Source organism: Zootoca vivipara, chromosome 2, assembly GCF_963506605.1.
Source record: "Zootoca vivipara chromosome 2, rZooViv1.1, whole genome shotgun sequence".
Lineage (NCBI taxonomy): Eukaryota > Metazoa > Chordata > Lepidosauria > Squamata > Lacertidae > Zootoca > Zootoca vivipara.
In genome coordinates this window covers 57,581,541-57,607,230 of record NC_083277.1, presented here as the reverse complement: position 1 = coordinate 57,607,230, position 25,690 = coordinate 57,581,541, and the positions used below count along the sequence as shown (strand labels likewise).

The following is a 25,690-nucleotide window of genomic DNA, read 5'->3' as shown; positions in this document are numbered from 1 at the left end:
AGTCCAGCTGAGGAATCACACCTCTCCTCCCAGAGCTAGCGAGCTGCACCTGGCCAGCTAGAGAGCTGGGCTGTGGGCCCTTGCCTGCCTCAGCCACCCCTCCCCTGCTCCCTATGCTTCAGAGCCCTCCATGTTCAGGGAGACAGCTTGCTCTGGTGTAGCTAGACACCCTTTGTCGGGATCCTCTTCTTCCTCTTCCTCCTGCCCGTTGTCCTGCCAGTTCATGACACCAGTTCATGACTGCTGGTTGGCAGTCCAACATGAGATTGACAGCCAGTGTTGGGAAAAGTGACCAAACAACTAAGAATGTTAATTTGCACTTTGGGGATTTCAAAACACCAATTTCATTCTGGAAGTTAACATTTAAAGTTTAACAAACGTAACCATTATTACTATTACTGCTATTTTTACTACGGTACTACTACTACTATTTATATACTGCCCTTCATCGAAAGATCTCAGGGTGGTTCACAAGAACCTTAAGGCAATAATGTTAAATTGCTCACTCCAGTGTTTTACACCTTCACAAAAGCAAAGCAGTATCTGTAACAGGGAGTGTCTGGGCTTTCCACAGCCATATTGCTACCACCAAAACTGCACTTCCTCCCCCAACTGCATTTGGGGGGGAGGGCACCTGGGAGTGATCTGGGGAATGGTCTCTGGGAATAATCTTGAGGTCTAAGTATACATGGGAGGTGATTAGGGTTGCCAGACTCAATAGAGGACAGGACTTCTGTGCCTTTAATTGCCCTGCTCTCTTTTGAGTCTGGAAACCTTAAAGAGAAACCAGCAGACCCTTTGTTTAATTTCCAAGCAAAGGGTCTGCTGGTTTCTCTTTAAGGTTTCCAGACTCAAAAGAGAGCAGGGCAGTTAAAGGCACAGATGTCCTGTCCTCTAGTGAGTCTGGCAGCTCTAGAGGTGATCCTTTAGGTGCTCTGCCTTTTCTTCATTTGATTGCTTAAATGACATATTACATGTTGGTGATCTCCTCTCCGATCCCAGTTTCTCTACCGCTATTGCCACATATTCCCTGATTTCGCCTAACACTATCATGCTCTAAAATATTCCTTAAGGAATTTGTGTCTGATGAGTCCAGAAATGTACCCAGCTAACAAATAAAAGTGATGCAAAAACCACCATATAAGCCCTATACTACTCCTACTTGGTGATTTCTCTATTGGCTTGGAATGGAAAATAAAATAGAACTGATGGCTGGTTGCACCTTAGTAGCCCCTGTGTGGAGATCCCAGTGTTGACACTGGAGAACTTCACCTAATGCATAAAGTACGTGCCCAGAACCATGCCAGAGTGTGGTCACCCTAGTTTTGCGACACCTGGGATCAGGATGCTCAGAACACCCTCTCCCTCTTAGCTTCTTTGAAGCCAGTCCGCCACACAAAGGAGACAGACACGGCTGCAGAAAAAGGTGCAGCCAGGCTTGCAAAGCAGAGATTATTGCTGCCCAGGCTACATAGCCAAGCTTTCCTTTGTTTGCTCACTGCTATCAAGTACCCTGAGTGAAAGTGCTCCAATCGAGCGGCGGTACAGGCTGACAATTTCCGTGAGACGTCCGCTAGACACCGTGCAAAGAGACAAGTGGCTGTGTCCCAAGGTGACACCGTCCGCCGCACGCCCTGGGACTGTGTCAGCTTTGCCTGGAAGGCGGCTTGTGGGAGCGGCAGCCGGTGGGATCCCCAGCTTGCAGTGGCTGCTTTCGGTGGTGTCTCCTTGAGCCGACCCTGAGCGCCGGTGACAGCTGAGCTTGGGAAAGTCATTCTGCTCTTTCCTTATCACCAATTGAAAAGATAAACAAGGCGTTTTGCTTCCAGCGGCAGGCCTGCAGTGGATTGACAGTTAACGAGGAAGAAACCAGGAGGGTTTATTTTATGCAGACATCTTTTATGCAATGAAATTGGAGAAAGATCTCAGATGCACTGAAATTTGGTGAGTTAACAAGGGAAGGAGTGCCAAGGCAGTGGAGGACATGGCAGCTGAAGACATGGCAGCACCAAAAACAGCCTATTGCTTTTTAAATTCATTTTCGACCTTGCCTTGCCATCAGCTTCAAGCAGCAAGCAGAATGATTCTAAGCAGTTAAGTTCCACAGAATTTAATGGGCGTCACTCCCTAGCTCAGGCTGCTTGAATTACAGCTGCTGGCTCAGGGCCCATTTATGGGTTCAGACAAAACTTTGAGGAGCCCACGGGACTTGGGGAGCAACAAGGCTCCCTATGGTACTGGGTGAAGGTGAAGGGTAACACTACCACTCTTTTGGCCATGTAATGGACAAAGCCAGCAAACTCTAAATAAAGCCCCCCCCCCATTCTTCCAGCCAGGTAGGGTTGGAACTCAAGACGCCTGAAGCCCAGATAAAGGAAAATCTATCCTATATCATTTCCCCCCCCCCTGAAAAGGGAAACCCCTTCTACCCCTTCCTTTCTCTTCTGCACATGCAGAATGCACATATGGCTTTGCAGGACACCTCTAGGCCACTAAAATCCTTCTGTCTTTAGCAGGAGTCGACACCAGCCTTTTCACAGTAGATAAAACAATGTCCCATTAAGATAGGATGTCATCCTTCCTTTAGTTCTCCCTGGCCTCTGTAAGCAATTTAGAGACAGGGATTTCTTTGTTTTATGTGTAATTGCTGTTACCTGTAACCTGCCCTTGAGCTCTTGCAATAGCGCAGGCTCTGCATCAAAATAAAATAAAGTCCCAAGAATGCACAGTATTTTGTAGGAACATGGAACAATTAGGTAATAACAGAACATCAAGGTGTGGGCTGCTCGCTTTTGCTGTGCCACAGGCCATGTTAGATACCCCTTGGGCCTAATTTTTAGATTCGAAGCTCTTTCAGGCAGGGACTGAATGAATTATATTACGGTACAGTACCCAGCACAACAGAGCTCAGGCTAAATGTGGCCTTCAATTAAAATTAAAACAGCAGCCGAGAGGGGATTGATCATAGGACAAGCAGGGGAGCCACACTATTGATACCATAGCCTCACAGACCTGCTATGTGTGCGTGTAACTCAGGGTAGCAATTGGCAGCCTATGGACCCCATTTGATTGGAAATCTACCCCAAAGCCCTTTGGCCAGGGATAATCCAGCCTACCAGATTTAAGAAGTTGGCCATTTCTGATTTAATTTAATTTAACCTAATATATTAGGATGAAAACCCAATTTTTGACCTCTTTTTCTCCTCTTTTGTATTTATCGATCTGTGCTCAAGTCATGGTACCTGCCCGTGTACAATGTAAGCCAAAGACTGGCTAATCTTGTCCATCACACTCATATTCCATCAGCGGTGTGAAGTTAGTATAAAACGGGGCAGGCTATAACCAAAGCTATATACACCTCTATAAAGAATCATTGTTTTTAATGGCAGAAGCACACCTTTATGTCTCTCTCACTCATATAAAAGGTCTTGAAAATGCTCAGCTTTGGCTGGACCGCTCACCAAGTTTTTGATGTACAGTATGCGATGAGATGCCACATACTGACCAGTGGGCATTTTTATGGACACATAGGTTGTGAAGTAATAAAATAAAACAATAATAAAAGGGATTCCCAAACAGCAGCAGATTGCAGATTATAAAAACATAATAAATATATTTCATTTTCTTTTATAATTGAAAAGCAAGGTTGAAGAGGCATCTATAAAGTACACAACCAATTCAATACATGACAAATCTTGTACGGTTCATACAATATGTACAGAAGAGGGATGTCTGAAGCTGGTAGAGAAGTTGCGCTCTTCCTGCCAGACAAAGTCGGTGGAATGGAAGGGCTTGCTTCCTATTCCGTTTCCAGGCCCTTTTTCCATTGTGCGATGCTCAGTATTTCTTCCTGCTCCTGAGGCTGGCTTTGGCTTGTTTCTGACTGCCAGAGCCAATGGCGAGCTGTTTTTTGAAGTCCACTAGGCAGTCTTTGGCTTCAGAAATGGAGGTGAAAGATTTAATTGGAGAGTCACTACAACCTGCTTGGGGAAAGGTGCTCTGGACATTGTGACTGCACTCTGCTTTCTTTTCCGCCTTTGCCAAGCTGCGCCTGATGGGAAGGAAATACAAAAGAAAACAAAATGTAAAACCAGACAGCTAGTCTTACAACGTGAGTCTGTAAGCCATAGTCTTACAAAATGCAACTCTTCCAGCTTCTTCCTCTTTATTTATTTAATGCATTTTACCCTGCCTTTAGGTCCCCTTCAAGGTGGCTCACAACCTAAGTTGAAACGTCCTACGAAACACATGCAGTAATAAAGATAAAAAGAAGAGAAAGAATATTGCACAAAATAGAGCAAACATATAAAACAATGGGGAGGAGGAAGAATTATACTAAAGGCACGATTGAACAAAAAAGTCTCAGCAACCTGCCTAATCACCAATAATGAAAGCCCAGTGGGACACCCTGGAGGAGGAAGCCTCAGACTCTGGGGACCAATGCAGAGAAGGCCCTGTCTCCGTCACTTTGATCTGCAATGACAACAGGGTGCAGAGCAAGCCTTCCAATTATTAATGCAGCAAGCAGGGCCAGGTCATGTAAGAGAAGGTGATTCTTCAAATATTCTAGTACCGTTTAGGGCTTTTTAGGCTATCAGTAGCGCCATAACCTGTGCCCCAATACATACTGGCAACCAATGAAGAAGATATAAAATGAGAACTCTGCTGTCTAATGTAGTCAACACCTCCTAGTGTTGCACTCAGAGTTATTTCTTCCCACCTGCACTCAGAGTTATTTCCTTCCTATTCAAAAGTGGCTGAGTTCCTTGTCCATCAATGGCAGAAACTAATGTTACATACAGTCAACTTTCTACTTTACTAAAGCCTTTCCTTTAGCTTTGCTGATAGCACGGTGCTCAAAACCTGCACTAGGGTGATCATACTTTTGCTATGGCAGGTGAAAGACCCTGTGGCACTAGCTCACCTTGAGTCGTCTTCTCCAGATAGTGCGGCAGCCTCCTCTGCATCTGAAATGAGAGTGCATCACAGGATCTTAATCCCACTAGCAGTGGTCAAAATTCCAAGTCATAGGAAGTGCAAGTTCCATTTTATTTTGCACTAGTGACTGCTTAGAAGTCATTATGGCAAGTATGCAGTTTATATATAGAAATACATAAAACCTCATCTGGAGTATTAGTTGTCCAGTCTGAGCATTACACTTTGAGAAGGATTTTGTAGACAAATTAGAACAGGTTCAGAACACATTGCTTTGGGGGGAGGGGAGAAGAACTTTAGTTTTTTTGGGGGGGGACGACGTTGTCTTTTACCATAAAGTAGCCTTCCTCAATCTGGTATCCTCCACATGTTTTGGACTACTATTCTCATCGTCCTTGGCCCTTGGCCCCAGCCAGCATGGACAATGGTCAGGGATGAAGGGAATAGTAGTGGGCATAAGATTGAGGAAGGGTGCCTTAAGGGTTCATAATATTACAAGGTGAGCAGTGTGTGTGTGTGTGTGTGTGTGTGTGTGTGTGTGTGTGTGTGTGTGTATGAGTGTGTGTTCTTGCTTAAACAATCATTGTGTGTTCCCTGAAGGCCTTTCTACCCCTCCTCAAAGACAACTGATCAAATTAAAAAGGGGCAAATATACAGAAATGACCTTAAAAGGAACTGGGTATATTTAGCCTGGAGAAGGTTGAGGAGAGACACAATAACACCCTTCAAATACCCAAAGGATTGTCACTCAAAAGAGGGCAAAGCCTTGTTCGCTGTTTCCCCATTGGGCAAGACAAAATCTAATGGGTTTAAGATTAAGGAGGGTAGAACTCAGCTGAATGTTTGGGGAAGCCTCCTGGCAGCAAGAGCAGTGGGATAGATTACCTAGAGGGTTGGTGGGCTCTTCCCCTTGCTAGAGGTCTTCAAGCAGAGGTCTAAAATGTCCATCTATTGATGATGCTCCAGTTCTATATCATGTGCACTGAGCAGGGGGTTGGACTGGAAGGCATAGAAAACCCCTCAAAACCTACAACTCTGTGATCATGGCTGGCCACTCTTTCAAGACAATGTTCATTCCAATGAGAAGCTGCATCCCTTGGAAAACACTGCTCAGCCAGACTGGATTTGGCAGAGGAGGGGGAACTCTACCTTTTCTGGTGTTGCAATCTTGGAAGGAGTCCTATGGCAACAGATGGAGCTTTAAAAATGATTTTGTTTTAGACTTCTATCACCTGAACTATCGCCTTTTACAGAGACAAACTAAAACCAAATGTTAGCAGAAAAACTGGAAATGAAAAGATTTTTTTTTTTAATATAGCTGAATAATTACTATGCAGGGGAAAGGAGGCGGATGGGTTTCTGCTGCCTTGTTTCAAAAGAGACCTCTCACAAAGCTTCTGGGGATGTTCCTTCAAGAATCAAGACACCCAGTAATGACTTTTGCCCTCATTATGGCCAAACAGCTTTGCTAAGACTAGAGCAACAGAACTGTGGTGCGCAAAGGCCTGGGTCTTTCTTCAGAAAAAAAACCATGCATGTGCGGGAGAATAGCAGCAACCAAGGCTGATCTATGCTCTAGAGATAGAAGGCAATCATGTTCTTATGCTATGTTAGAGAGCAATGGTAGAATCAATATATCAGCAGTAAGGCAAAGGTGTGGTGAATCTCAGGCCCGGGGGCCAAATGCAGACCTCCAGACATATCTATCTGGCCCTTGAGACTCTCCCCATTATCTCTCGCCAGCCCTGCTCCATGCCCTCCTTAAGTGTGTTTGCCTGGCTGGAATGTGCCTAGGAATGAACTGCAATGGGTGCTCTTCTTTGCTTGGATGGTGGATGGAGAGAAGTGCATGGGTGGCAGGTTAGAAACCTCTGGTGTGGCTGGAATATAGCATACTGTACAAATAATCTAATGCTCTACCCATTTTTGCCTCTAGTCCTGCTGCCCACCACTAGCATGTGGCCCATGAAGGCATGTAGCTCTCCAGCTGAACAAGGTTTCCCACCCATGCAATGAAGTGTGCTGGCTCTCCTACCTGAAGCCTTGTGTTCAGATTGCTCCAGCATGCTCAGGAGGTGGCCTTCCATTCTTCCCTTCTCCTGTGGCAAAGTAAGAAAACATCCCCATTAGGTCCTGCACAAACAGAGCCCCTAAGGCAGAACATTTCCTAATATGTATTCTGGACAGAGGCAAAAAGGCATTGGGAGAATGTCACAGAGAAGACAACTCCCTGAGTAGAAGGCACTTGGCAATGTAACACCGGTTTCAAAATTATGTCAGTCTGGAACACAAAACATTTTGGAACCTGTACCTTATTTCAAAACTTGCACATCTCCTGTGGCTCGGGATCCATGGTCAAAAGCTTTGCCAGAGCATGGGAAGAAAGGGTTGAGTCTCATAGAAAGCTGGTGTGTAAAAGTAGGGGGAGAGAGGAGCAATGAACAATTTGCGAGTGTGCTGAGCAAAGAAGGCCATCCCATTTTATCTTCTATTTTCTTTAGTAGATATTGGCACAGTGTTTTCAGGCACTTCTTTGCAACCCTAATGTTCAGGAACATGAGTTGTTGTTTTTAAGACAACTATGATTATTGGAGATTGGGACAACTGGCTTTGAAAGCCATAATCCACTTCTCCCCATGGGTCATCTGAGTAAACAAGATTCCTAGACATCCTGTTTGTAGGTGCACTAAATTGGATAAGCAGAGAATGTTCTACTGGAGGTGTGCCATAAGGATCGACAGGCAAGGGCTCCAAGTCTAGCCTTTGCAAATAAATTTTGTCCCTTGTTTTGTCAACTTTCGTATTTCATTCTGTAGACTGAGGATAAGCTCAGCCTCTTGTCTGAAGGAAGCACCATTTTGACATATTCTCACTGAAGATGTCTAAAATATGCACAAATCAAGCCAGGTAAAGAAGTTCCATGAGCCGAGATAAACGGAAAAACAGAGAAATGATTATTTGCCCAGATCTTCCAGTTTTTAACAGCTTATGGGGAGAGAGATGACATCTTCTGGGCCTTAACACTCTAGCTGCAAACTACTTATGCAAAATCCCTGCACCAACCTTAAAAGGTAAAGGGACCCCTGACCATTAGGTCCAATCATGACCAACTTTGAGGTTGTGGTGCTCATCTCGCGTTATTGGCCGAGGGAGCCAGCATACAGATTTCAGGTCATGTGGCCAGCATTACAAAGCTGCTTATGGTGAACCAGAACAGCACACGGAAACAGCGTTTACCTTCCCCCTACCTACCTACCTACCTACCTACCTATTTATCTACTTGCACTTTGACGTGCTTTTGAACTGCTAGGTTGGCAGGAGCTGAGACCGAGCAATGGGAGCTCACCCCTTCGTGGGGATTCAAGCCACCAGCCTGCTGATAGGCAAGCCCTAGGCTCTGTGGTTTAACCCACAGCGCCACCTGCATCCCGCACCAACCTTAGACACTACTAATTCTAAAGGGATGGAAGAGAATATGATCAGGTTGCTGAAAGGAGCTGCAATCTGTTGTGGGCCCACTGGCCTCCTGTGACACTCTTTGCTATGCAGATGAAACTTCCCTAAATGTCTCTGTCACTTCAAAATGTTAATTGCCATGGAAGTGATCCCAGTTTATCTTTCCATTTTCCTCTCTACCCAAGAAATCCCCTGCCTGCCCAGCCCGGCAGCAGCATACAAATCAAAAGCCAAAGATGGATGGGAGCATCTAGCAGTGGTCAAATATGTATATTTGGCTGTAACAAAAGAAGGGCTTAGTGTAGAACAGATTTGGTGAGAGGCTCACAAAAAAGTCACTAAAGATTAGAAAGAATTTGGGGATTTATCATCTGGATTACATGCTATGGCAAACATAATTAACATGAAACAGACATACACACACATCCCATGATGGTATGCCAGGAGGTAACAAAGAAGAACTGTGTTGTTATATTAGAACTGAGATGAGATGTTATGAGAGGTCCCTGGCTGTCACAAAAATAAAAATCCCCAGACCCAGCAAAGGGATTGATGGTAATAAGTGTAGTGATGCTGAATCCTGCATTTTAGGTTATTAGCTGTGCTGGGGGAGTAAGAAGCCAGAGGGGTTGTAGGATTGCTGCTTTTGGTGGTAGCTGTAGGGCAGGGTCCCCAAACTAAGGCCCGGGGGCCGGATGCGGCCCAATCACCTTCTAAATCCGGCCCCCAGAAGGTCCGGGAATCAGCATGTTTTTACATGAGTAGAATGTGTCCTTTTATTTAAAAGCATCTCTGGCTTATTTCTGGGGCCTGTCTGGTGTTTCTACATGAGTAGAATGTGTCCTTTTATTTAAAATGCATCTCTGGGTTATTTGTGGGGCATAGGAATTCATTCATATATTTTTTCAAAATATAGTCCGGCCCCCCACAAGGTCTGAGGGACAGTGGACCGCCCCCCTGCTGAAAAAGTTTGCTGACCCCTGCTGTAGGGCATCTAGTTTCAGTCTAGGAATCAAATGGAGACCAGAAACTGCATTCTGATTCTGTTATGCTGTGCATCTGTTGGCCAACTAAATACAATCCACCATTAATCAAACTCTTTTAGTTTATTTTAATTGCTCACCAAGTTCTATGTGGTAATCAGGTAGAATACTAAAGTAAATTTGTCAACTTTGAAGGTTCCAGATTCTTTAGAGATTATGATTCTTCCTTTAAAAAAAACACTCAGAAAAATCTTATGTACATCAAAAAATTCTGGGCAGGCATTCCTCCAGCTCCCCAAGGAATACAGACAGGGCAGAGAGAGAGAGAGAGAGAGAGAGAGAGAGAGAGAGAGAGAGAGAGAGAGAGAGAGAGAGAGAGAGAGCGAGCCTCAGGAGAAGCACACTTTCCGTTCAGAACATGCAATGCCCACGTCTTGTGAGAGCATGTGGAAGCTCCTTTGTACAGGTACTGAGGAACAAGGGAGATGACCTGGACCTGGAACGCCAAAGGGGTGTGTAATGCCTCCTGTTTAGTATAAGACAGGCTCTGTCCACATCGGAAGAGAGAGATTTGAAGTCAGTGGCATTAACAGAGGCCTCCCACAGTGCTGGAAACTGCATAACGCTTGGCTGTGTCCCAGCCAAACTCATCAACAGGCAATCTCGTCATTTGCATGCGAATCCCCGAGGGCCTGGGGTATGTGATGGATTTAAGGGATTAGACAAAACTGAGACATCATGTTGCATCTTCCTGCTGAGAAATCACATTGCCTTAGCACTCTTGCTGCTGCCATGGATTACAACCTCCCTGTCAGAAATAAATCAGCAAGGAGGCTGCACGCAGACCTCTACCACAAACAAGATGGGCAGTGCGCATAAGGTAACAGGCAAGTGCATCAGAGGGCGCGAGGGCACCAGGATGCTGATCCCCATTTCATATGCCGGAGGTTAAATGCCCACAAGGCATTAGCTGAAGGAACATCAGTGACCAATGCGAAGGGAGAGGGCCAGCTAAATTATCATATGGTATACAGACCAGGATTAATAGTGTTTTGACAAAATAATTATATACCAAGTCTGTCATTGCATAAAGATGATAGTATAATTGAAAACAAAGGGCTGCAGCAAACTGGGGCCCAGTGAATGATTCAGGAAAAGTGGCCTGTCAAAAATATCTGAATGTCTGCATTCCAGTTAATACTGGGAACACCCATAAATTTTAGTTAACTATGGTTTGCACCTATGTAGTGTAGACTTCGTGGCAAAGGGGTTATCTGTAACACATACTCTGCGCTCAGGAGGCGGCACAGTTGCCTTTTGAAAGAACAGAAACTCCTGAGAAACAAGCTCTAAGAGGTACAGGTGTGTAGTATAGACCAGTGTCTCTTTTTGCCAAGGGAGAAGTATAAAGAGTTTGGAACCATGTGTTTGCATCTCTCTCTCTCTCTCTCTCTCAAAGAATATGGCACTCTAATGCACACTCTTCTAAAGAGTGTCAACTCAGACTCTTTCATGATGCCTGCAGACTTGCCATGTTACCAGCAGCAGACATAATGTGAATGAGAGCTCGCCAATGTCAATACCTTTATTCTATGTTTTTGCCTGTGAATTTGGTTTTAAATGTGTCATGTCTGAATACTGCAATGCAGTACTTTTAAATGTACATATGTTCCTGGAAGCAAATATGTAAGTCACTGTGGTTTGCCTTGGACAAGATGAAGTGAGACAAGTAAGTGTAACAAATTTAATAAATGATGGTGGTAATGATGATGATAAACTATTTCTGCAACTGCCCCCTTCATGGCCTTTGGTGGGCATGGCATGGCATGACATGGAAGCATTATGAGCTCCTGGATCATATGTGAAAGATGTCCCCCCAATTCTCACTGATAGGTTCTGCAATCTGGGGAAAAGCAGTAGGGCAGAGCCTGTCCTTTCTCCTCAAGGTCCCAACTTTGGGCTAGATCAAAACATATTTGCATTTGCTGTCTGTGCCACTGCAGGAAACAATGTATTCTTCTATTGTGCTGCCTACAAAAGGACAGGCCATAAATGTTCATAACAGACAAATAATATTATGAGATGAGTGCAGAGATGATAACAGCATCCATTTTCACAATGTAGCTATGGTGCAGCTTAAACAACAAAATATACAAATTGCAGATGAACATGCAGGTAGAGAAACATATAACAAGAACACAAAAAGAGAGGGCTGTCTGTTTGGGGACTGAAGGGCAGCAAGGCATGCCTCTTACGGATATTCAGGGATTTGGTATCAATTTTGACTTAGCAAAATGCATCCCTGGTGAATGTAACACGTCTTTTGGGATGAGACAAATATGCTGCTCCAGCATTCAACTGGCTGGTGTGGCACACAACTTCAGAAGCGGAAGCAAGTACATGGGTTGTGGGAGATGCAAAGGCAGAGATGGAAACTTATTCCTGAAACAGACATTGTTTTGTTCTGGCTTAGCAGTGCAATCCCCAGCACGTACCACTGAGAAATGGAAGAATTTTGGTGCTAGGAAAGGAGATAAAGACTTCCTGCTCCTGAGAGAGAAGCAGGTGTCCTTGGGGCCCTCCCTTATCAACTTCTGCAAAACTACTAGAGAAGCGTTGTGGGCTGGGGACCAATATTGGGCCTCAACCCTTCAGCTTGCCCCTTGGTCATGCAGTGACCTTTCGGTTGGCAGGACAGCAGCAGCAGCAGCAGCAGCAGCAGCAGCTCCACACATGTGTGGTGCATAGGAACTGGTCAGAGAACGAGGCTGGAACATGCAGAACTGGAAGGGAAGAATGGAAAGAGGAGAAAAGGACCACATGGCTGGCTGAGCATGAGGGAAGGAAGGGAAAGAATGGAAAGGATGGAGAGGACAAGGAGAGATAGGCTGAGGGAGTGGGAAAGGGGACGCCTCTAGGGTGGCCCGTCCTCCACTTCACAGACACGCTCCAATCTCCCTTCCCAACTAGTCACCAGCTGAGCCAGGAAGCCTCTCCTCCCTCCTCAGAAGGAAAAGGGCAAGAGCAGGAAGGAAACTACAAAGAGATAAAATGTTTTTCAAGTAATAATATGTGACTAAAGAGAGGGAAGCTGTTACAGGTGGTGGAGAAGGAGGATTGCTGAAAGCTGGCAGTATGGGGGTGGGAACAGGGTACGAGCTAACTGTGGAAGGAGAAGGGTAGAAGACATGACAAGAGATTAATAAAAAATATTTGGAGAGACTTGGGGAGGTGGAGGTGGGGGAAAGGGAACTTTGAAATAAAAATACACTTATGGAACTGTAGGAAGAAATTCTTTCTAAAACTGGATGACAGGGCTGAGTCCAGACACCTCCAGAGCCCACCCTGTACCGTGTTTCCCTTTTTTAAGACACCATCTTATAACTTTTTTCCCTCAAAAAAACACAGGGTGGCTTACTTTTGGTGGGATGTCTTTTTTTTTTTTAACTGATACGGTTTTTACGGCTTAGGGCGCTGCTGGGCTCTCTTGAGTGCTCGGCGCTGCAGCAGCCACCGGTTCCGGGTGGCGGGGCGGCAGGCATCCTTGGCCGGGCCAGACGGAGGCCGCTGGCTCAGGCACTCTGCCCGCCGCTGCAGGGCGCTCCAAGCTCCTTGGCCGGGCCAGGCAAACAAGAAGCAGTGAGCCCAGCGGTGGCGGCAAGCACAGAAGCGGCAGGGACGGCGGTGGACGAGAAGGCGGAGCGCGGGGATGCAGCCAGCAAGGAGGGAGTGCAATCAGCTGTTAAGCGGCGCTCTTGGAGCGCAGCTTCACAGCTGATCGCGCTCCTGCAGTGCCGGCCGCATGGAGTGACTCTGTGTGTGGAGGTGCCTGTGGGGGTTGGTTTCCGTGGCGCGGAAGTATGGCTTATTTTCGGGGTATGTCTTATATTTTTCAAATGCTTAAAAACCCTGCCATGGCTTACTTTATGACTACATATTTAAAAAGGGGAAACAGGGTATTTAGCTTGAGGAAACCTGATCTATGGAACTCCTTGCACAAGGAAATTGCTTTGATAATGAATCCAACGATTTACAGAAGAGGGGACATCAATAGCAAATTGTGTCAGTTTACTGTTGGCATAATCACCACTGTCATTTCATCACTGGCTTTGCCCACACACAGCCACTTTGTGACTGGCGGGCGTCAGTAAATGTTAACCTTCTCAAGTGGGCTCAGGGGGAAGAAAGTTTGAGAGCCCCTATACTACAGCACAACACAGAACAACCCATGAGACTTTGCATGCAAATCATCATCATCATCTCAGGGGAAAGTAGTGATCTGAGAGTCACAGATTTTACCTATTTTCCACATCCACAAGGACTAGTCAAAAACAGGAGGGGGCTAGGAGAATTGAGACTTCTCATCCCATTCCAAGAATTCAGGGTGAATTATAACACAGTCTAATCTCAGGTGCACAATCCTGCAAGAAAGATTAGGCTGAAGAGATAACTTGCTAAAGGGCATTCACGAGGCTCATGGCTGAGCAGGGATTTGAACCTCTCTACATGGGATCATGTCATGGAAGAGCAGCTCTCAAGCAGCAGGTAGTAAGTCTGAATAGCATCATAGCCAAGCTTACTTTTGTTGTTACAGATATCACATTCAGCTGCCCCACAGAAAGTTACTTCCTCTCCCTGCTGACCATTTAATCCTCACCCACTGCTCCCCACTGTTACACTCTGACGCTGAGCACAGTGCTTCATTTTTTTGGTGCACTGTAGTAAGTCATGCTAGGTATAGTAGATATGTGCTGCATCTGATTGAGGCATGCCAGGTTCCATGCAAAAGGCCCATGAGAACACGGCATCTGCACAGTTACATCAATTGTGTTTTAAGGTTGGGACTTTAGGGCGAAGGGCAGGTAATTAATAAATAATAAAACCCAGTTCAAAGTGCTGCATTTGACCTATAAAGCCTTTAAATGGCTCAGAAAGACAATATCTCAAGGACCAACTCTCCCCATATAAACCGTCCCAGACACTGCAATCATCATCTGAGGCCCTTTTTGATGTGCCTCCTCCATGTGAAGTCCAGAGGGTGGCAATACAAGAAGGGGCCTTTTCTACATTGGCTCCCCATTTGTGGAATGCTCTCCCCAGGGAGGCTCACCTAGCACTTTCACTATACATCTTCATGTGCCAGGTGAAAATGTTCCTCTTCAACTAGGTCTTTGGCCAATTAATATTCTACGAACCCTAAAATGTGTTTGTGGGAGTGGGGCGGTTACTGTTTTTGTTTCAACTATTTATTTTGTGCTTCTATCCTGTATTTTTCTCCTGTGAAACGCCCTGAGATGAAGGGCAGTATATAAAATTAATCTCTTCTTCTTCTTCTTCTTCTTCTTCTTCTTCTTCTTCTTCTTCTTCTTCTTCTTCTTCTTCGTCCCAGCTGAGTGGCAGAGAAACTACTCTGCATGCAGAAGAGTCCAGATTCAATTACTGGTATCTTCAGATAGGGCTAGGAGAGACCCCTCTCTGGAATCCAGGAGAGAGATTGCCAGTCGCTGTGGTCAATGCTGAGCTAGATAGACCAACAGTCTGACTTGGTATAAGGCAGTCTCTTGGGTTCCTATGAGCAGCTTTTAAGCAGCCGGGGTAAGTCTTACTTTAATGCATGACCTCCCTTTAGAAAAGCATATGCACTAATGCATGAATAGACCTGCTGGAACAGATATGCAAGCATGAGAAAATAAAACTGCTTCACAAAAGTCTATTCTCACCTTTGTGCGCCTTGGCCTACTGTCACCCTGGGTTCCATTAGCAGTCCGACTCCAAAGACAGTCGTCCACATGCCTGTGATACTCTTTCCATGGCACCAGAGTCTTACAGAGGTAACACTTCTCATACCTACCAGGCCAGAAGAGAAAGAATCACATTAGGATTCACTCTGCCTTGAGTGCTTTTTGCTTCTCCAAGCCATTCTGTGGTGAAGGCTTGTCAATGGAGCTGGGTGTGCACAGCAGGATGACCAATAAAACTGGCCTGATGCCAATCAAAAGGATGGAGTGATTAGTGGTTTTCCCCCAACTGCTTTTCTGTGTCCTGCTGCTGCAGCAGTGGGATGGTAATGAAATCAGCTCCTCTAACTATCTCAAACAATGCCCATTTCCCTTCAGACATAAAACACCCTGTCAACACAGCTGAAATGAAGTGTTATGCTTTCAGAAAAGGGAGTTACATTTTGCCTATGAAGCATACTATGTGCATTAAATCAGAGATATGTTTTCCTGGGTTTGAATGAACTCATCTAAACTAGCACATCAAGTCTTCCAGGGCGCCGACTCCATTTTAGACCTCGCAAGATTTGGAACTGAGCATCGCCCAGTTTTCAGAAAATTTGGCAGAAATGCCATCCTCTTCCTTTCACTCCAACCTCCTAAACTGTGTACACATGTTTCGTGCTATGAAACTGACTGTGCCCACCAAGCAGGAAGGACAGCTAGATCGCAAGAACAGCATGGATGCAAGTGAAGAACTGGAACAAGGTGCAGCTGCTGAACTGTGGGGTCCTGAACTGGAACAGCTCAACAAGCCTCTGAAGAGCCCCCTCCATGCTAAATTCTGCAGTACTTTTCCATATTTTCTTTCCAGTCGTTGCTGATTACCAAGATAATGTGTCTAAACAGAAGCTGTCCTCTCTATAATTAGCCTAATTCCATTAGTGATGTTGCCATCCAGTGTTTGTAACAGCAAAATTACTTCCATGGCAGGGATTTTTACTGTCAGATCCTTTCTTATGATGCTGTGTGGGTGGGAGGGGGAGGAGGGGTGGCGGCAAGAAAGATTAAACAAAACCATCTCCATCTGAACAAAGTCTAATTTCATTAAGGATATCACTGCAGCTACCATCCTTGCCAGCCTTCTTCATCAAGCATCTCTCTGACATGCAGATCTGCCACTCAAAACTAACCCATTCCTTCAACAGCTACCTGTTCTTAGAGCTTGTCAACAGCCCAAGGTTCTGCTGCTTGCAGGGATTTGATATATGTTCACTTTAGCAACTCTAGCCACTGAATTATAACTAAATTGCATGTTTTGTCCCAGGGCAAACAAACAAAGAAAAAAATGCTGCTCAAGCTTTGTAGGTGCAATTTTCTACCACTATAGGATTTTGCTTGTCAGCCACTGTTATAGATTACTTTGAAAACAACAACAACACACAAAAGCAAACCTCAGAGCAATTGGAACCTGCTCATTTCCACCACAATGAAACACCATCATTACAGATTTGTGCAGTTGTACAAGCAACCCCCTCCAACACCTTGGTAGAAAATGGGCATATTTGTTGTATGATCATTCTTTGAGACATGGAATGGAGGGAGAGGCAAAGCAGGGCACAAGGAAATGCAAGCTCAGATGAAACATGGCAGCCACAACAGGCAAGTACAGTGTTACCATTTGAGTAGCAGCTCTATGTGGCTTTTTGCATAATGAAAATGGTTAGAAATTTTGAGTCACTCATAATGGTTTACTTGAACCATGCAAATGCAATCCCCAGTGGCACTGTCTGATTTCCAGATGATTTCACTGTATAGTGTACTGCAGATCACCAGCTGGTTGAATCGAAATGAACTCAGCCATGATCTGTCAAACATTTATAAAACTTAGGTGCCAATCCTAGCATTTCAAGATCCCTGTAGTGCTGAAATGGGCAGCCTTTTTTTCTGTCTAGGGCTGCACTCTCTCTGAAGTAATGTGTAGATGGGTGGGTAGGTGGGTGGGTGTTTGTGTGCAGAACTGAAGACACCAAATCAGATTGTCAGTTACCCCCCTTTCCTCTCTCCTCCTTTTTTTACTCCCTGCCCAAGAGATTGAATGTGACAAGGACAAAGAACCAAGGGGTTTCAAAGTTCAGGACCAACCTTCATATCATCCACTGAGTTTTATGGGGGAAAGTATTGTTCCGTGTGTGGCAATATTGGGCTTTGGAGATGAATGGAAGGGTGGGAGAACTGGGGAGAGCAAAGCACTAAAACAGAGAATAGCATATCAAAAGCACCTCAGCAAAACTTGACAGGATACAAACAGAACACAGAGCCAGTCAAAAATAAGTGAAAGGGAAGCCAAAGGCAAAAACAGGTTAGAATCAGCCTGGCTTTTCTTTCACAGGAGTCTCTCAGGTGCCAGAGTGAAGGATGGTGGAGGCAGGCAGTAATGCAATCACCTTCAAGCAGAGAGAGACAGTGCCAAAGCTCCATGGACTGGTGCAGCAAAGGGACCCATAAATGGCCCAAAAGAGGGTCTTCAAAGGAAAGAGGAAAAAATGCTGTAACATGCCAGCATACCTACTTACTTGTCAGTGTCAGCGGGTTCTGAAGACTCTTTGCAACTGGTGACTTTAGTCTTGGCTGCTCTCTGCCGTCGGGTTAACACTTCAAAACAAGAACAGAAAAGTTGTTCCACCTCACTTCTTAAGAACCTTAGGAGGCTTGTCAAGAGTCCCAACAAAATACACAGTGTGCATTTGGAAAGCATTTTCAAAGCTCTCCTACCCAGGCAGTACCAGTTCATTTGGGGACATCACAGTGGGAAAAGTAAAAAAGAGGAGTCTTTTTTTAATGGCCTAGTCTTTCCTACTGTGAAAGCTGCAGCTGTAAGGCTTCTGCCCAGAAAGAATATTTGCTAACTTCTTTGTCCTCCTGACATAATATAACATAAAAAGATAATGACAGCAGCGTTTAGATGTTACTTGCCTCAGCTGACATAAACACTTTTTTGAGCAAATAATGTATAGCTCAGTTTCAACATTCACATGGCCTCTGCTGGCAGCCTAAAAAATTAAGCTAAAGAGCTGTTTCAATGCCTGAAATAAAGATTAGGTTTGCTTACTTGGCTGCACTACATAGGCCAGAACCTATATGGAAAACCACATAACACAGGATTCCTGTATGTAGGTTTCAGGCTCTCCATCTCTTCCAGAACTGTGATTCAATCCCAGGAAGTGCAAGACCCTTGGGCTCAGTGAAGTCTTGGCTGGATAACCTCAATGAGTAAAGGTGAACACTATTACAGAAGCTTTCTATACACTGCATAGCTAAGCATTAAAAGTCTGGGAGGGAAGAGGGAAAGCTTGAACTGTGGGCAGGATTTGTTTATTCAGTGTATAATCCAAAAATATCCTAGTTCTATATTCAGAATGAACCAGGCACATTTGCTTGCACTGACTTAAGGTGCATCATCTATTTTGATTGAGATCCTGGTTGTTGTTTTTTGGCAGATTTTGGAATCCTTTGGCACAGATTCAGTAGCGGAAGGAGAAGATTGAGAATAAGGATGAAGATCCATGGGGGCAGAGGAGAAGACAGGTAGGCATTAACAAATGGCATAAATCCTTTGTCTATCATTGGTCACCAGGCATTCTGCTCATTTTGCTCTGTTACATTTAGATTCCACACTTCCAGATGAAGTAACCATGTACTTTGAACCTGTAGAATTCAGGATAGATAAAATAAAGTACTCCGCCTCGCAGTACATAGTTAAAGTATGGAGCTCGCTCCCCCAGGATGGCCACCAACTTGGATGGCTTTAAAAGAGGACTTAGACAAATTCACAGAGGAGAGGACTATTGATGGCTAGTAGTCATGATGGCTATGCTCTACCTCTACAGCTGGAGACATCAATGCTTCCGAACACCAGTTGCTGAAACCACGGTTTCCAGTTTCTGCTCCCTGGTTTCCCATAGGCAACTGATTGGCCACTATGAGAACAGGATGCTGGACTAGATGGGCCATTGGTCTGATCCAGCTGGCTATTCTTATGTTCTTAGCACCCATGAGGACCAGGAGCACACTTTTAACAACAACAACAAAGGCAGATGCTAATCAAGCCTAAATTTACACTGCACTTAAGTACACATACATACACCCCCTCAAACAATGGCTGACTTCTTTTTTTCAATCAGAACTGGTGATGAGGGTGACCAAAAATAAAAATATGTGTTTGTCAGCAAGCCCAGCCAAATGCTCCAGCTTTTCTTACCAAATATATGTAAGGAGAAACTTAAAAGTGCTGTTCCATACAGTTGAATTCCTATCAACATATTCCTGTTGACAGGCCACCAGCTATGCTACTTGGGGAACATATCAGATATCCTCAGCCATTTCCACCAGGGTGCTGGAGTTTCTAATGCAGAAACAGATGTTGCTTTAAGCACTCTTGGGCAATTTAGTGGAGGGGACAGTGTATTAGAACACTTTTACAGCCTTGTATCAGATCTTCCTGTGCTCAATATTCTCATTAGGAGAAAGGTCTGAATCAGTGTTATAGGCACTATAAAACTGTTACTGTTTGCTCAACATCTGCTGTAAAGTGGGTGCCCACAGAGTTCAGACTAGAAAGATGCCTTATTGGTGCCAGAGCAGTCTGGGGCCTTGAAGCATACATTTTTGCTCCACAGTTCTTTTGTCCCTGTTCCCTTGCTGGCTGCTATAATGGACTGGATCATCTGCTACTTTTCATGCCCCAATGTATCTACTACAATGACCAGTGTGTAGTCTGTGCGCTCTCTGGGTTAAAGCTTGTGCTTGCAGAGGATTCTGGGGTGCCCACTGCGTGTAAGACAGAATGGAGCTTCTCTCTCTCTTTCTCTCTCTCTCTCTTGCTGACCTGTCAGTTATCAAAAGAGGGCACCCTTGTTTCCGCCAGCCTGGCCTGGATGTGAATCAGTGACCTGGGTGCACGAGGCTTCCATGGCCTGCTGTTAATCCCCGAGTCACCTGACGCTCCCAAAGGCTTTTTAACAACCTCGTTTGCAGCAAAAGCAGAGAAGATCTCTAAGCCAGTGCACAGTTGTTAATATTCCTGTAACAGTCTCTCTCAGAGTGCCTTGTGCACAGCTCAGGTGTTAATCAGTGCTATTTTTTTCCAAGAGAAAAGAACACATCTGGCACAGCAATCCTGCTAGAAACCTTTGGGACTGGCGCTACAGAAACACCAGAAAAGACCTGGTGTGACAGCTGTGCTGCCAAGAACAGCAAGAGAAAGTGCAGGGGTGGCATCACTGGTTGACTCAGCCCGTTGTAGGTGAGCTGGCCTGCTCCTGTTCCAAACGCTCAACCCAAGAGTGCTATTGCTGGATTGCACCAGCGGAGCTCAACTCCAGCAGAGATAGCAAGCCTAGAACAAGGTTCCCAAGGAGGAAGCCTAGTGGGGGGGGGGGAATCTTAACAGAAACTACAAGATAAATCTCCTCTTAGAGCAAGAAAAAGGAGTGGGCAAGCATGCCTCTCAACCATCTATACAAAATGAGCACAGCATCTCCCCTCAAAACATGCTGAGCTAAGTCAGACATGTTCACAATGCTCATTGCAGTCAAATTAAAACTTTATCAGCTTCAGATTTCATCTTGTCAGTACAAAAGAACCTTGGCATCCTCCTGGCTTCTCTAGATATCATCTAAACCATTTTTTTGTGCATTCCACATTGCCTAGGCTTTTCTGTCCATACTGAGATGGTCCAGGAGCTTAAGGCAGCACATCACAGTAAGAATACACCTTGAGGGGTTGATACACAGCTCGCCTGCAGCGATTTGCATAACTTGATGGGTTTCTGAGGATTCCAGCATTCTTTTCTTTAAAAATTGTGTACATTTTGAGCTCTTTTGGTTGCTATGAAACTTGACAGCTCAAACTGCTTCCTGAGTTATAGAAAAAGATAGATCTTCCAATATGGCCTTGGGCAAATCACATAACTGCAATGATTTCCCATGACCTTACCGCCTTGAAAGTACATTGTCTTATTACTTAAGAGTTACAGGTGATCTCTTGGAAATCACCTTCAGATTTGAAGAAACATGAAACCACAAGCAGAGAACAAAATATTGTCTCAGCAGGGCCGGCTCTAGGTAGACCCCCGGCGGTGCGGTGTGTCAGGGCGCCGGGCCGGTAGGCAGGGTGCCGCGTGGCAAAGCCGCGCGGAAACCCTGCGAGGGCGGGGGCGCTGGAGCGATCTCCGCCCCTCAGCACCAGGGCGCGCGACCTGCTCGAGACTGCCCTGTGTCTCAGGGTGTGTCTGCATGGGCCATTTGGAGGGAAGCAGCAGTCAGGGGCACAGCAAACATACAACAGGACTCCTGTAATCCACACTGTGGCTGCATGCAGTCTGTGCTGGTCACCTGCCTATCCACAGTGCAGGGAGAAATGGTTAGGGGGCTAACTTAAGTGATGGAACCCACACCACCCAAGAAATGCAGAGCAACTTTCCATTCCTACTTTCTTAACAACTTGGGACCAGTTTACACGAGATCGCCTTATCCTACATGTGTTCACTCAACCACTTCAACCAGCGGAATTGGCACTACTACTGGTGCCACATAAAACATTGGTAAGAACTCAATTGTTTAGTGTGCCATCACCTGCACTCTGAAACTCCCTGCCTATTGAGATCAAGCAGGTGCCTTCACTATACTGCGTTTTTTGGCAGTTGCTTAAAATATTCCTCTTTAGACAAGCCCACCAGATGCTTAGAAAGTTGAGGTAATTTTAATCTGCTTTAGTATTGTGACTTCTGTATGTTTTAAAGAAGGGCTGTAAATATTTCTTACCATTTTATTTTTTGAATTTTTTTTACAATCCACTAGTGTATAAATGTTACGTAATAATGTATAAATAATACTTTCTCTGAGATTCCTCTCTGCACGACTATTTCTATGATAAAGGACTACAGCCAAGAGTGCAAGAAATCCCTCAGAAGATACCCTTTGGACGAGAATTGGATCCTTTCGGTTCAGCATATTTTTCCTAGCATCAAAACCGAGTATAGCTCACATCCTTTGCAACTATTGGGGAACCATAAACGAAACAGATTATATCAAGTGTCTAGGTATACTGCTTACATTTTTCAGCAGACTTCCTATTGCCTTTATCCAGGGCTTCCTCCCCACCCCGCTAAATATCTATTCTCGTTTACCAGTCATGCTATTTTTTGTGTGAAGGATCCTATTAATGGAAATAATTTATTGTACGTTGGCCCTTCCAAGAAGTGATGAAGCTTTTCCCTGCGCCAGTTCTGTTACTTTTTTTATGCTGCATCAGTGCCACTTCTCTCGGTGTTGAAGCTTTTTTTTAAAAAAACAGCATCAGCACCAGCATGGCTGCAGCTCAGAAAACTGAAGACTGTGTCACTCTGTGCACCTGAGATGTGGCTGCAGGAAGGAAAAGAATGGTACCCTGCCTTGACCTATTATGGAGCTGGACAGCTTTAGCTTTGTGGTCACTGCAGCGGAGGAATAAAGCTAGAGGGCATGTTGAGAACAAAAAGGCTTGGGGAAGGTAACAACCAGCCAGTTGCAATGTTCTTGTCTGAACAGTCCTTGGAAATATCTGCAGATTGGAAGGGAAATGAAAGGCTTCTTTCTGTTTTATACCAAGGCTGGGGGCAAGGCATCAGGGGGTCTGAAAGGGAAACCTGCAGCCATGAGACCTAAGTGTCTTGCTCTCTGCCCCAAGCGGTAGCTTGCCCAAAGGGAAGCTACTGGCCTGGACCTTGCTGCACTTCAGCATCACTACAAATGCTCAGAGAGAAGAGCAACACTAAGACATTTACTGCCCCAAATGGAGACCAAATGGTGCCCATCCACACCTTACCAGGCAAACACTTTAAGAGGACTTACTGCACCGTTCAGATATTTACAGTGGTACCTTGGTTCTCAAACGTAATCCGTTTTGGAAGTCTGGTCAGCTTCCAAAAAGTTCAGAAACCAAGGTACAGCTTTCGAATCAATGAATGAAAAGTTCAAAAACCAAGGTGCAGCCCCGGAATCAATAGCCGACAGCAGCATCGGATGTTCGGCTTCCAAAAACCGTTTGAAAACCGGAACACTTACTTCCGGGTTTTTGGCGTTCAGGAGCTGATTTGTTCGTCAACTAAGCCATTTGAGAACCAAGGTTCCACTGTATTTTATTTCATAAAATGTATACATAGGATTGTTTTTTTAAAAAACAAAACAAAAAAACCTTCAAAGCCATTTACAGAAAGATAAAGCAAGAAAATCAAGGAAAAAATTACAACCCTACTTTAAAATATGCAAAAGTTATAATACTAAAATACATTTAAAAATTACCTCAATTTTTCTAAGTACCTGGGTAGGCTTGTCTAAACAAGAATGTTTCTAGTAGGTGTCAAAGAAAACACAGTGAAGAAACTTGTTTGATGTCAATAGGCAGGGAGTTCCAAAGTGCATACGCTGCCACACTAAATGACTGAGTTCTTACGAATGTAGAGCAGATATTAAGTGGCACCTGTATGTTCCACCAATTGAAGCAGTCAAGTGGGCACATATAAGGTAAGGCAATTGTGCAAGTAAACTGGTCCGAAGTTGTTCAGGGTTTTATATACGAATAGTAACACCTTGAACTTGGTTCGGTAGCAAATCAGCAACCAGTGCCAATATCTGAGCACAGGTGTTGTATGCTAACAAGGCCTCACTCCGGTCAGCAATTGTGCTGCAGCATCCTGCACTAACTGCAGCTTCCGAATCAAGCATGAGGGAAGCCCCGCATAGAATGCACTGCAGTAATCCAGTCTATGAACCAATGCATGAACTAGTGTGGCAAGGCTTTCCTAGTCCAGGAACAGCCATAGATGTCAAACAAGTTACAATAGGGAAATAATGCTTCTAGCCACTAGCCACTGAGGCTTTCCGAGTGGCAGAGTTGGATCCAGAACATCAGTTCCTGCCTACCCTCATCTATTTCCACATGATAGGTGCTTCGTCCTGCTAAATGGAAGAGCCATTCATGTCCAAGGGTGGAACTGAAGCTACCTGATCAGCAGAGGCCAAGTGGGACAAGGGGCTAACTGAGCCCCACCCGGTCCTGTAAGGCTGCTGACTCCAGCCTGGCTGCTCAGTCTGAGCAATTCTTTTTCCCAAGCACAGACTATGCTCTCAGGTGGCCTATTCTGGTACACCTGCTTTGCTGTCTGCTTCCCAGCTTGCCTGCAGGCTTGATGAATTGCAATAGTGCCTATGAAGGTGCTCTGCATGTTTCCTAAATATAGATTCCAGATAGACTTGCCATAGAATAAATGGGTCAGCTTAGGGCATGGGTGTCAAACACAAGGCCCGGGGGCCAAATCCGGCCCGCCAGACCTCGTCATGTGGCCCGCCGAGTGCCCCAGCCAGCGCGACCCAGCAGCGGGACCTTGCTGCTGAAGCGCCGCGCCGACAAAGCGCCGACAAACAGCTGGGGCCGGGGGGGGGGGGTAGAAAGGCGGCCGGAGCAGCGTCGCACGGAGAGACCCGAGCCTCTGCGACGCAGCAGTGCTCTGTAGCACTTTGAATCCTCCTCCCCCTGCCACGGCTCAGCGCCTGGAAACGGCTGCTGCTGCTGAAGCACAGACAAAGCACCCAGCAGTGCTGCGTGGAGGAGGAGGAGGATTCAAAGTGCTACAGAGCACTGCTGCGTCCCAGAGGCTCGGGACTCTCCGCACGGCGCTGCCGGGCACCGACCCGGCAAGCCGCTGCCTCCTCCTCCTCTTGCCTCACCTCCTCCTCCTGCCACGGCTCAGCCTCACGAACGTGCAACTCTGAGGCTTTACGCACTTCTCCTAAAACGGACACCCGCTGCCTCACGCTGCACGGGAAATGCTTTTTGCCCCTGGGTCCCTTCGTGCTCTTTTCTGGCACTGAATCAAGGCGGCGACCCCCCCTTCCCTTTCTTTCTTCCTCTCTCTCGTTCTTATTCTTTCTTTCCCTCTCCTTCCTTCCTTCCTTCCTTCTTTATCTCTGTCTTCTCTCCCTCTTTCTTTTTCTTTCCTTCTTTATTCCTTCTTTCCTACTCTTCTTTCTCTCACCTCTTTCCTTCCTCTCTCCCTCCTGCTCCCTCTTTTCTTTCTTTCTTCCTTCCTTCCTTCCTTCCTTCCGTCCTTCCCATCTTTCTTCCTCTCCCTCATTCTTATTCTTTCTTTCCCTCTACTTCCTTCCTTCTTTCTCCCTTTCCGTCTTCTCTCCCTCTTTCTTTTTCTTTCCTTCTTTATTCCCTTCCTTATTCCCTACTCTTCTTTCTCTCCCCTCCTTCCTTCCTTCCTTCCTCCCTCCCTCCCTCCCTCCCCTCCCCTCCCCTCCCTCTCCTCCCCTCCCTCTCCCTCTCCTCTGAAACATAGGATGCTGCTTTATACTTCTGGCCCTTAAACCCTGGAACCAGGAGAGCAGCTCCAGTGAGTCAACCTCAGCCAGTCCCTTTGGTGAAGGGTGGTGGCTCACTGGCAGAACATCTGTCCTGCATGCAGAAGGACCCCAGCATCTCCAGGTACTAGTAGCTCTGCAAAGGTCCTGCATGAAACCCTAGCGAGCCTCCACCACCCAGTGCAGTTACCAA

The 25,690-nt window shown here is 45.6% G+C and overlaps 1 protein-coding gene across 6 annotated transcripts in view; it reads right to left on the bottom strand.

Moving 5' to 3' along the window:
- Window positions 1–2,405: 2,405 nt before the first annotated feature.
- Window positions 2,406–25,690, bottom strand: part of UIMC1 (ubiquitin interaction motif containing 1) — an 82,964-nt gene continuing 59,679 nt past the window's right edge. For 4 of the 6 annotated variants that reach the window (XM_035105824.2, XM_035105822.2, XM_035105826.2 and 1 more), the window contains 5 exons: window positions 17,668–17,746; window positions 15,095–15,221; window positions 6,971–7,034; window positions 4,925–4,967; window positions 2,406–4,051 (listed from right to left, as the gene is read on the bottom strand). In XM_035105824.2, coding sequence (XP_034961715.2) covers window positions 3,838–4,051; window positions 4,925–4,967; window positions 6,971–7,034; window positions 15,095–15,221; window positions 17,668–17,746 — 527 coding nt within the window. In that variant the 3' untranslated portion in view covers window positions 2,406–3,837. Of the gene's footprint in view, window positions 4,052–4,924; window positions 4,968–6,970; window positions 7,035–15,094; window positions 15,222–17,659; window positions 17,747–25,690 lie in introns of those variants that run through there. The other 2 variants (XR_004691976.2, XR_009557129.1) reach the window with 2 other exon arrangements.